Here is an 11,413-nt window from a genome sequence, read left to right on the forward strand (position 1 = left end):
AAATAAGGTATCCTGGCAGCAACAAGGACACACACACACACATAGAAAAAACCGCAGAAATGCATTTCTGAAGATGAAGGCGACTTTCTTTTTGGCTTTTACGCTGCTGCACAAATTAACAAAATGCAAGCGCGCTGGCCAAACAAAATGACGACAGCTTGGACAATACACCTGCATCCAAGGGAGGGGGTGCTGGGATGGGTGGTTGGGTGGTTGGGACGAAGACAAGGCTGCTTTTAATAAAATATTTTCCAGCATTTTGCTGGGTGCTGACGATAAAAAGTTTTATGCACGCATTTTCAGCATTTTCCCATTTAGCTGCTGGCCAGGGCTCAGGCCAAAGAAATTTTATGCTCTTTGAAAACTTGTTAAACTATGATAACCACAATGCTGGCCACCTTCCAAGCAGCCAGAGCCAGAGCCAGAGCTTGTGCATCCAAAAGAAATAGGAACCCGCGCAAATAATAATAATAATAATAAGCAAGTTGTATGCGGTTTGCTCGTTAACTCGTCGTCGTTGCTTTCTTGCTTTCTGTAAAAGTTAAGAAATGCATAAAATTTGTTAACAAGCAGCAGCAAGCCAACAAGCCAAAAAGAATTAAATTAAAATGAGAATTATAATAAGAATGCAGGCAGAGCATGCATACGGCTATTTTCTTAGCGGAAATAACTAACAAGCGCAAATTTTGTAATCCAATTAAATAATGTGTTAAAATGTTGAGGCTAAGTTTAACAAAGCAGAGAAATTTTTGCTTATAAAGCGTATCAAACGCTTAAGCTGTCAATTTGGCAATAACTCGCAAGCAAACATCATTTATTTAAATCATTTATCAAACTGTTCAAGTTGAAGTCTGCGCTGAAAGCGCTTTGACGACTTGGCTAATGAGCCAAGTGGCCAAGTCTCTGACTCAGAAAAAGAATTGGAACACACCGGACAGACAGACAGACAGACAGACGGCCAAGAGCTTGTGGCCAAGTTAAGTGCGCATATTCATTAATTTACATTAAAATGTAATTAGCGCTCATGACTGCAAGTCTCGAAACCGCAAAAGTTCAAATATTAAAAATATATTTGAGCTGCGCACATAAGTCAAAAATGATTTACTTGCAAGCAATTTTTAATAATAAATAATAATTATAAAATATAAAGTACTTGCTGTATTTTTTTTCATTGAACTTTAAGCAGCAGGCAACATTTTAAATTATGGCCATTAAACACAGCACATCTCATCATCAGCTAATTTTGCACACATTTTGATAAGCTTTTGTATTTGTTTTTTATATTTTTTCATACATTTTTTTCATACATATTAAAAATTTGTATGTGGGGGTTGCTGCAAGGCAGTGCTCTATACTCTATATATGAAGAGTGCTTTGATTTTTGTATGAAACTTACATATACATATAATATAATATATAAATTTATAAATTAAACAATTTGTCGCTAAATTGTAGAGCAAGCGTATCAACTAGTTTAGCTATGCTAAATTCTTACAATGTATTTAATTCTAAAAAGAATGTGATAAATAAATTCTATGAATATTCTAAATTATAATATTGAAGCTATAAATTCATAAATTGCTCATATTAATTATAAACAAAGTGTGCGCTGTTATTAAATAGAAGAGCAAAGTGTATACGCATAGAATAAATTAAAATTAAGATTTAAATTTAATTGCTTACTACAAAAAAATGCAAATATATTGTAGAGTAAAGCGTATTAGATATTTGGGTTGCTGCTTTCAACAAATGAATATGACTTAAGCATAAAGATATTTCAATTATTGTAGCTATAAATTTTTATATGCAACATATAAGTTATAAAAAATTGTTAAATAAATTGCAGAGCAAAGCGTATTAGTTATTTGGGCTGATAGTTTTTTTGCGCCTGCTGCTTATATTTTTACCCCTTTTATGCGCATGCGATGCCAGTTTGTTGTTGTTGTTTGCTTTTATCCCTTTTTTTTGCACCTATGCAAAATTAGCAGGTGTGGATTGGATGGCGCATTAGCACACACACACACCCACACACAGAGACAGTCCACACACTTAGCACATGCTCATCATCATCATCACTTTTTTTATGATTATATGTGCTGGGGGCTGTCAGTCATGCTTACGGTTCTACCCAGTAATATGCCCCCGCGCCAATTAGCTAAATTGTGTGCTATTTTAAATTTTCACAAATTCTGCGCATATATTTTTTCTCGCTCTCTCTCTCTGTCTCTCTTGTGTCTTTTGCTGTCATTGGTGTTGGCTTAAGTGGCTGCCACAGCGAACGCGCAACAAAAACAATGCCAAACTGTGATTTGTAGCTGCTGCTGCTGCGCTCGCCCCTAAAACAAAGCAGCAAAAAAATTAGTCAACTTTCAAGATGGCGTTTTATATATAAGTATGTGTGTGTCTGCGTGTGTGTGTGTGTTGGTGTCCATTAGCAAAATGGAGCAGACTATTTTTGATTTAATGAGCCATAGACTAATGGATTTCTCAAATTGACTTAGAATATTCGCATTGCGCTTGTAAATGTTTTCCAAGCGAGGGTAGCTCAAAGAGTAAGTTAATAATTAAATATTGTGAAGGGATTTATAAAAGTTTTAATTAACTTTAATTAACCAAATTCGTTAGCTTAAATATATTTAAAGAATTATTATAAGCTAAGTAAGTAAGCAATGGTTGAATTTTGAATGATTTATAATAAATAACAACATTTATAAGCTACTAGCTTACTATTTGTATTTTAAGTACTTGCTGCTCGAACTGAAAGCATAATGTACAGGTTCACTTATTAATTATAAACCTATGTTACAAATCAATAATTAAGTTATTCTGCAAATAAGAACATTGTTTTATGCAAGTTCAAAGCTTTGATTTTAATTGTGCTTAAATCAGTTTGATTGGCATAGCTTAAGTCAGTTTAGTTCCCACGCGCAGCGCAAAGAGATAAGCAAAGCACCGTAAGATGCAGCGACGCTCTCGTTCAGTTGCAGCAGCAGCGAAGAGCGATCGAGCGCAAGCGAAAGAAAGCAGCGCTGCTCTCTCACTAGCAGCAGCATTGACTGGTCTCTGAGAAGTTTGCGCTCTCAACTTTGATTCGTGCAGTGAGATCAATGTGTGTGTGTGTGAGACTAGCGAACAAAAGCAGCGCAGCTTCTTCTCACTATAAGGCCATGTGGCCTGATTCGGAAATTCTAGATTAATTAATTTACTTGCCAAATCTATAATTCCTTTATTATTAAAATTATTAGGCTTAAATTAGAATTTTTTAAATTATGTATTATTTGTGTTGCTTTTAGCTTTTTTAATTAATGATTTAAAATTATTTATTTTTAATTAATCAATAGATCTTAGCATGTTAGCAATTAATGTTAATTATAAAAAAAAAATACGATATTTTCGCATGCATTTAATTTAAATTTATATTTTCCACAACTCTTCTGCTGCTCACTCACAAATTTGCAATATTTACGCTTTAGTTGCTCTTAAGTTCTTTGTGGAAAGTCATTTACTTGCTGCACTGCTTCAGACCAGGAAGCATTTGAGCCCATTCGGCATAAGTATGATAAATATGTTAAGTAACATATTTGCCGAGTGTGTCAGTTAGCTTAAAACTTGAAGTGGTCCATTGTCAGTTCGTTGACAGCTTCAACTTGAAGGTGTTGCCATTTGGGCTTAATGAACCTTAAAGACTGTAGGCTAAAGTTTAATGCTTAAATCACAAAATAACAGTTCGACCAGCAGTCAGTCGCTCGCACTCAACTTTACGGGGGTGTAAAAAATAAACAAACAAATGCCTCATTACATGCGAAATTAAATTTAAATGTTTGCTTAATGTGATTCCAGAGTTTACCCAGCAGCGCTCAGGGCGAAAGATCAGGGTAAAAAAAAAGGTATGCCTCCCAACAATAACAGTAACTACAACAACAAGCGAACAAACAAACACACCCAAAGCACATAAAATATAATTTCATTTTGGCAGCCTGTGGGCCAAAAACGAGAAGCTCTCAAGTGTGAGAATTTTTATTTGAGGCGAGGGTGCAAGTTTAGAAAATATTTCTGCTATTTTATTTTTATTATTTTTGTGCAAAGAAATTAGAATATTTGCGTGTGTCTGCGGTCGACATGCGGTGTCTACAAAAAAAAAAAATTTAATATATTTTCGTAGCCAGCGTCAACGAAAATCATAATAATTTCAATATTTTTGTTTAAGCTTGTCAAGTTGACAGCCATGGCGCGTTTATTTGACAGCTAGTGGGCGTGGCTGTTGGTCGTTAGGCGAAAGGACATCAGCTGGCAGCTCTAGCAGACGCTCAATTAAAATATAATTTTAGTCAAACGCGCGTTGCCATTTCACATGGTCATAAATTAAAAACTTAATAACCAAGCCCCGTTCATAGGGCGCACAGATTTGTACAAAACCAGGACATGCCCAATACGCATCCTGTGTGTGTGTGTGTGTGCGCGCTCTCTCTGCTGCGCTCATCCTGCGGCAGCAATAAATCGCTAACAGCAAATAAATCAACGCACATAAATTCCAATGCGATGAGACCCGGGGCTGCTGCCCCGACTTTATTTACGACATTGCGACAAAGCACACTTACGTTGAAAATGTTGACCGGACTGTGAAAAATAAAACTCAACAACAACAACGGGATCGAGAGAACGGGAAATATATATTACACGACATGCAACGCCACTGAGGTCACCCCATAGCTAAGGTGAGGGGTATCCGAGTGGTTTACATAGCTTAGCGCTCGAACATATTAAATTGCACATAGTTTTTCAACTAAAAATAAATAAATTGTAGAATTTTCTAATGCATGTTATCGATTGCAAAAGCGACAGAATTTTTCGCTATATTACTTTACTAGCTCAACGAAATATTTATAATTACAACAATGTTTTATCAAATAAAATAAAATTTACATATTCTATAATTATTTCACTGAGCTAGTAAAAAACATGTTTCTTTACTTTATCTTTAATATTACTTACTACTTATACATAGTACTTATTTCTAATATATAATATTGCACTGGCTTTTAAATAAATTACTTAAAAATATTAGCGTTCCACAAAAATAGAATATGTCTAGGACTTCTCTAAAAAAATCTTAAATATTTTAAAAAAATATTAAAGAAGGGCTGCATATAAAGCAAAATGTTTATTAACTATTTGTTGTAAATCAAATAACATTACTTACTTTTCATGCCTATTCAACACTTAAGCAAAGTCTCGAAGTGATGACAAAAAAAAACAAAAATTAGAATGTAAGAAAATCAAGAGTTTCAAATACAATAACTATAATTTTATACAATAACATTGTTATTAAATAAAATTAATTCATAAATATTATATTTTTATATAATCAATTGTATATTTCATACTTTTTAAACTGAGAAATAACAAATTAAAATCCAAACTATTTAGTTTTTACTAAGTTCATTTTTAAAAATACAAACTTCTTATTAAGTATGCCTCATAGAAAAGTCTACAGATTAGCCTTAAATCTATTATAAAATAATAATATTCATACTAAATAATTTTATGCATAAACATGTAACTAGTTTGACTAAAAACAAACTTTGTTGCTTCTAAAATTCAACACCAAACTGATTTTGGTTTTCTTTTGAGCGTATATAATTTATTACTAGTTAAAAGCTAAATTACATATTAAATGCTTGCACATGCGAATAAAAGCAAATAATGCGAATTAAATTTGCATTTAGAGCTGCGCTGACTCCATCCCGCCACATGGAAGCCAATGGAACATGGAAAAGGTTGACCTCGGTTGTCGTGAAAATAATACATATGTCCCGCAAATGGAAAAATGTTAGTTATGTGTGTGTGTGTGTGTGTGTGTGTGTGTGTGTGTGGTTAACCAGAAGCAGTTGCCAAGGGTTAAACGGGTTAACCTCGACTCGTAGCCAATGGCAAAAATGGCTGTATAAATAGAGAAAAAGTGGGAAGGTGATGAGACCAGAGCGATGAGTATATTTGGCGTATTTAAAACAAAAGAATGCCGTGTATGCTAGGCAAATAGACAAAAGAATTCATAGACACACACACACACACACACACACACACATAAGGCAGTCGCCAAATCAAGCGTTGATTTATGAGCAGCCACAGGATTGCGCAGGAGCAACCAAAAAAAAAAAAAAGGAACTTGGCAAACTAACAAGGCGACAGACATTAACACCCCTGTAAATCTGTAAAACCGCCGTGAAAAATATGTATGTGCATAATGGGTTAAGGTGCAGCAGCAGCAGCCCAAAGACGTCAACAAATAAATACAGCCCATGGTCTAGCCTCTGGCTTCTAAACCCGTTTCAAAAACTATGCTGATAATTTATTTATTTGGGATTATTTATTGCACATACATCATAATTTTTGTCCTGACGCTTGACGCCCCATTTGCTGATATTTTATATTCTTAGATATTTTTATATTCGCCTCAAGGAAGAAATATAACTCTTAACAATGAAGTATTGTGCACATAAATTAAAAATTCCGTAAAACTTAAAAACGCAACAATAAAATACAAACAGCCCAAACGGACATGCAGTTGATTTATTTCCACATGCGCTAACTCGCTCTAACGCTCGCACCCAATTGCCAATCCTTAGATCCTTAGACAGGCAGCTACACTTTCACACACACACACGCACACACAGCGTAAAAACGGATGTATTTAATTCATAATCGCTATAAGAAGTAATAAAGAAAAATCTTGAGATTATTTTGCGATTGGGCGAGCTGCTGGCACTTAAATCATTTACAGTTTATGGCAACTGAAGATTGGTAAATATTTTTATTTAAAAGTAGTTCAATTATTGAATATGCTTTAGCTAAAATTTCAATACATGTGCTGAAATATTATTAAGTCTTATGCTTATTATTATTTATTTAGTTATTTAATATTTTTAATTTTCTAAACAATTTAATTTGGTTTTGAACATTTTTTATGTGAGATCAAATATTATTTTGATTTCTACTAGCAGCATATGCTGAAATATATTCATTGGTATTACTAGTTTTACTAGAATTTTTTTTTAACATTTTTTTAAATTAAATTTATATTATTGAAGAAAACTTTAAAAAAAGTGTATGCACACTTTAATTATTTCAATTCAATTTGCGCTTTAAAACTTTTGCTAGTATATTTAAAATATACATATATTATTTATATAAACACATTGTTTAATTATAAAGTGTCTTAAATCAATAACAAAACAACGAATTTTAATAATAAAAAATATTATATACGTTTCAACAATAAAAAAAAAAAACACAATAAAAAAAAAAAAAACACAAAAAAAAAAAAAAAAAACAAAAAATGTAATTAAAATTAATAATGGAAAATTCACACACGCAGAGTAAATAATCAATAAATATATAAATTTATATTTGCCTTAAAATTGCATTTCTTAAACAACTTCAAGTGTGAATGATAAAGCGATAGCAAAAAATATTGTACACGCTATAAAATTGAAAATAAAAAAGAAAACACATAAAAATACAGCGCGGCATATTAAAGATCAGGACATATGCAAGTGCTATAGGAGCAGCAGCTAGCTAGGGTGCCCATTGTTATAGGTAGTAGTACTTGATGCTCTGCTCTGGCATTGTCTACGGCTCTACTGAGAGCTCCTGCTGCTGTTCGATATTAAAAAAAAAAAACTTGTTGCTAATAAAAAGATACGGATATGGGATGCGGACACGAACATGGCTGCGCTTGCTGCTGCTGCTGTTGATGATGATGACATCAATGACATTTGCTGCGGTTCAATAAATTCGCAAGCGGCTGGAAAAAAACGTTGAACACATGTTTATAGCCTAAGCAGGCCTCGGTCTGCACTCAAACGCGCATTTAATTGTTATAACGAGTAAGTGACTACCACAGCTCGAAACAATTGTCAACACACACAGGACTCGCTGCTCGCTATTTGGGGTTTGAGCCGTGTTGTTTAGCTAGCGGATAATCCGTTGCGCCATTTTTGATTAAAACGACATGTGGATTCAGCCTGGTGTTGATTTGAATTGTCTATAAGCCATGTTAGTACTATTTGAAGTGCCAAAAAGCGCACTTTACACCGTTGGCCTTTTGCCATTGTTTTTTGTTTTCTGGCTTTCATTTCATTTTTTTTTTGCTCACTGGCTGGTGTCAATTGTAGGAAAATGTTGAAATTGCTTGCTGCCTTCTATTTGTTTAGCCGCTTAGTTTAACCATTTGCCCATTGTTATGCTTGCATTGTATTTAGCTTCTTTTTTTTTTACTTCTAGGCTGCAGGCCATTTGTACTTTTCGGCTTAAGCCTTGGCATAGGTTTTTTTTTTAACAGCACAATTGTTATTAAGAGAGCTAGTTATGATTGACTTTAAATTGTTATAAAATACAATAATTTTGCTAAGCACTTGAGCACTTATAAACAATAGTTTATACATATATAGATATTTCAAGATAAGGCAGTCTTGTAGTTCAAATACAAATAATCTGCTGCATTAGTTAACATTAATTAATAAAATCGTTTTAGAATTGCTCTACTATCTTTACTTTGAGGCTCTAATTATTTATTTTTAACAAATATTTACTTTAATTTTTACAATTACTCTGCTTTTATGTTTTGTTAGATTTGATTTGTTTTGCAATACAAGTGTACAAATTGTTATTTAAACTATTTGATATATCTGCGTTAAAGTTATTATACAAATCGAAATATTCAAATACAATATTCTGCATATTAAATTAGTTAAATATTGTATTTAAATACTTTACTTACAATGTGCTTATTTCAATAGTAACTTAATTGTTGATTTGTTAAACAGTTTAACAAACATTTGTCTAATAAGTATTGGAAAAATATTTTTGCGCATTACTTAGGAAGTGCTTACAGTATTTAAAATACAATAATATTTATGTTATATTAATGTGTAATCATTACAATACTTTGTGGAATTTAGTTTTTCATTTTGTTTGTAGCTTGATTTACATTTTTTAATACATTTAAATGTACATTTACTATATTTTTTTTAAATTGAACGTGGTTAGCCTAAAATTTATAACTAAAACTAAAGTACAGTGCAGAATTAATAGCTTTCTGCTAAATGAATTAATTAATTACATGAATTATTTAAAAACTACGAGTTTACAACGTATTTAAACAAAAAAAGTCAGTCTACTTTAGTTTGATTTGAAGATTTCTTTCACTGCAATCTCTTAAGCTAAATATATATGCATATATATAATAATAATTGTTTACCATGCATAATAAAATAAACAGTGAACGTAAACACATTTCTGGAGCCCTAGGAGTTGTTGTTGGCAAGCAAGATGAAGGCTTCGCTGTTGCAGAGTTTATCCATTTGCTTTGGTGGCAACTGATTTGGTTGCAGGATCAAGGGCAGCGGCTTTGGCTGCTCCACATTGCCATTGGGCTTGATGATATAGCTGGCAGTGCTGGTGATTTGAGCGCTAAGCGGTGAAATGGATTCGATGACAATTAAATGAGCAAACTGCTCGCTTAGCCAAGCGCGATAGTCGATGACTTCATCGGAGATGAAGATGATGCGGCCTAAGAAACAAATGTGACTTTAAAGCATGTACGCTTGACTGGATTATGCTTACCTAGTATAGACTCATTGCAGGCTACATTGTTGGCAGGATTCACAGCCTGGCTAAGCACACGATAGCCAAACTGAAAGGCTTGTTTAATGGCTACAATGCCAAAGCTATTGCGTCCTATATCGTTGCTCGGCTGCAGTGGATCCTCTATGCAAAGTGGCGATCTGATGCGTTGCAGCACATAGGAGCCACCATTTCTTATCGAAATGCCCAGCTGCGCGTAGTTGAAGCGCAGTCCGTAGAGCTCAAAGAACTCCAACAGCAGCACGCCCAGATTGATATTGCTATGGAAATTATTGCGTGGATGCAATTGCAAAAAGCTAATGCACATGAGTATAAGCGAATAGGAGGAAATGCCGCCTGTGAAGACCTCGTTGAGTCCACGCTGCAGCAGAAATTGCTTCAGCACCAGCACCAGATTGCCCAAGCCTGGAAAGTCGCGCTTAAACATTTTGATTAGCTCGGCAGACTGTACGCCATTGGCAATGTTAAAGGATAAATCCACTTTGATTTTGCTCAGACGATCGGTAAACTTTATAATTGGCACTGCGGCCATATCCAAGACGCGTATGCTGGAGCTTTCAGCAATGCCGCAACTCACCAGCTCCGCTTCCAAAGTGCGCAGCGGCAGTCTGTCCCAGCGACCTGCAATTGTAAGCTGTAGCAAGGTTATCTTTTTGTCAGCATTACTTACCCAGCACCACCAAATCGATATCCGCGCTGGGCAGAAACAGTCCCGTGCGAAAGCTGCCAAAGATTTCCACCACAGCCTCGGGCCAGAGAGCATTCACTACACTGGCACAACGCTTCACCAGATCGTTGCGCACTCCATGCTCCACCGGCGTGGGCAGAATGTATTGAGAGAAATGCTCGATTTCCTCGTGCAGACCAATGATGCCCTCACCATAGTTGTAGTCTCGCTGGCGCCAGGGAGCGCCGCCATATTTCGTTTTAGACATAACTTAACCAATTGGAATTACAAAATACGCACACACACACACACACTAAACTGTGATCGGAACACTTAACAAACAAAAGACAAAAAGAACAAGCAAACAAAACAGCTGTTATACGGCGTTGCCACCTCGCCAACATATTCAAATGTTGTGCGTGTCACGAGTTGTCATTATTGTCGTGCCTTTTCCTTAGTCACGAAATTGAATGTAACGCGAACCGAACGAAACAACAAAAAGGAATTACAAAATTTATGAAAGTAAAGCTTGTCAGCTTGTAAAATTTTAAACTTTTATTTTTTTTTATTTAAATGTTAGCGAGTTTCTTGTATGTGCTACGTATTTTGTTTATATAAATTTGATTTTTATATTTTTGGCGTGCTTGCGGCTACTTGAATAAATATAATACATTAAATAACAGCCTACTAAAATAAAAACAAAAACTTTTTAAACACTTTCCTAAATATTGTTAAATATGTAAGCAACAGAAGTAGTCGTGGCAGAGCCTACGCTTGAGCCATGTTTGTCTGTATGAGCAACAGAATCTCAGATGTCGAAGCTCTAAAATTCTTATGTGACATAGATACATATATTTCCGAAGTTTTCCTTCTACCCAGTACCTGTAAATCGAAATATACATTATTTTCACCAATAATAGTTAACATTCCACTTAAGTTCAGCACATAGAAGCTTTCTGATGCAATAAATAATTTCTGACATATTTTATGACCTTTTCTTTTGATGATCGTAACCAGTGCTAATTGCTGCCATTACAAAGTCAATCAATTATTTAAAACGCCACATGAGTAAACATTTAGCACATAATTATGTTAATTGCA

At 34.4% G+C, this 11,413-nt stretch overlaps 1 protein-coding gene across 1 annotated transcript; it reads right to left on the reverse strand.

Moving 5' to 3' along the window:
- Nucleotides 1–9,221: 9,221 nt before the first annotated feature.
- LOC108607484 (non-canonical poly(A) RNA polymerase protein Trf4-1) lies at nucleotides 9,222–10,855 on the reverse strand. Its single transcript, XM_033294044.1, has 3 exons — nucleotides 10,316–10,855; nucleotides 9,625–10,266; nucleotides 9,222–9,571 (listed from the first exon to the last, which is right to left on the reverse strand). Exons 1-3 carry the CDS (start codon nucleotides 10,578–10,580, stop codon nucleotides 9,306–9,308), a joined length of 1,173 nt encoding a protein of 390 aa, XP_033149935.1. The 5' UTR covers nucleotides 10,581–10,855; the 3' UTR covers nucleotides 9,222–9,305.
- Between the last annotated feature and the right edge of the window lie 558 nt (nucleotides 10,856–11,413).

Source organism: Drosophila busckii, chromosome 2L (genome assembly GCF_011750605.1).
Source record: "Drosophila busckii strain San Diego stock center, stock number 13000-0081.31 chromosome 2L, ASM1175060v1, whole genome shotgun sequence".
Classification (NCBI taxonomy): Eukaryota; Metazoa; Arthropoda; class Insecta; order Diptera; family Drosophilidae; genus Drosophila; species Drosophila busckii.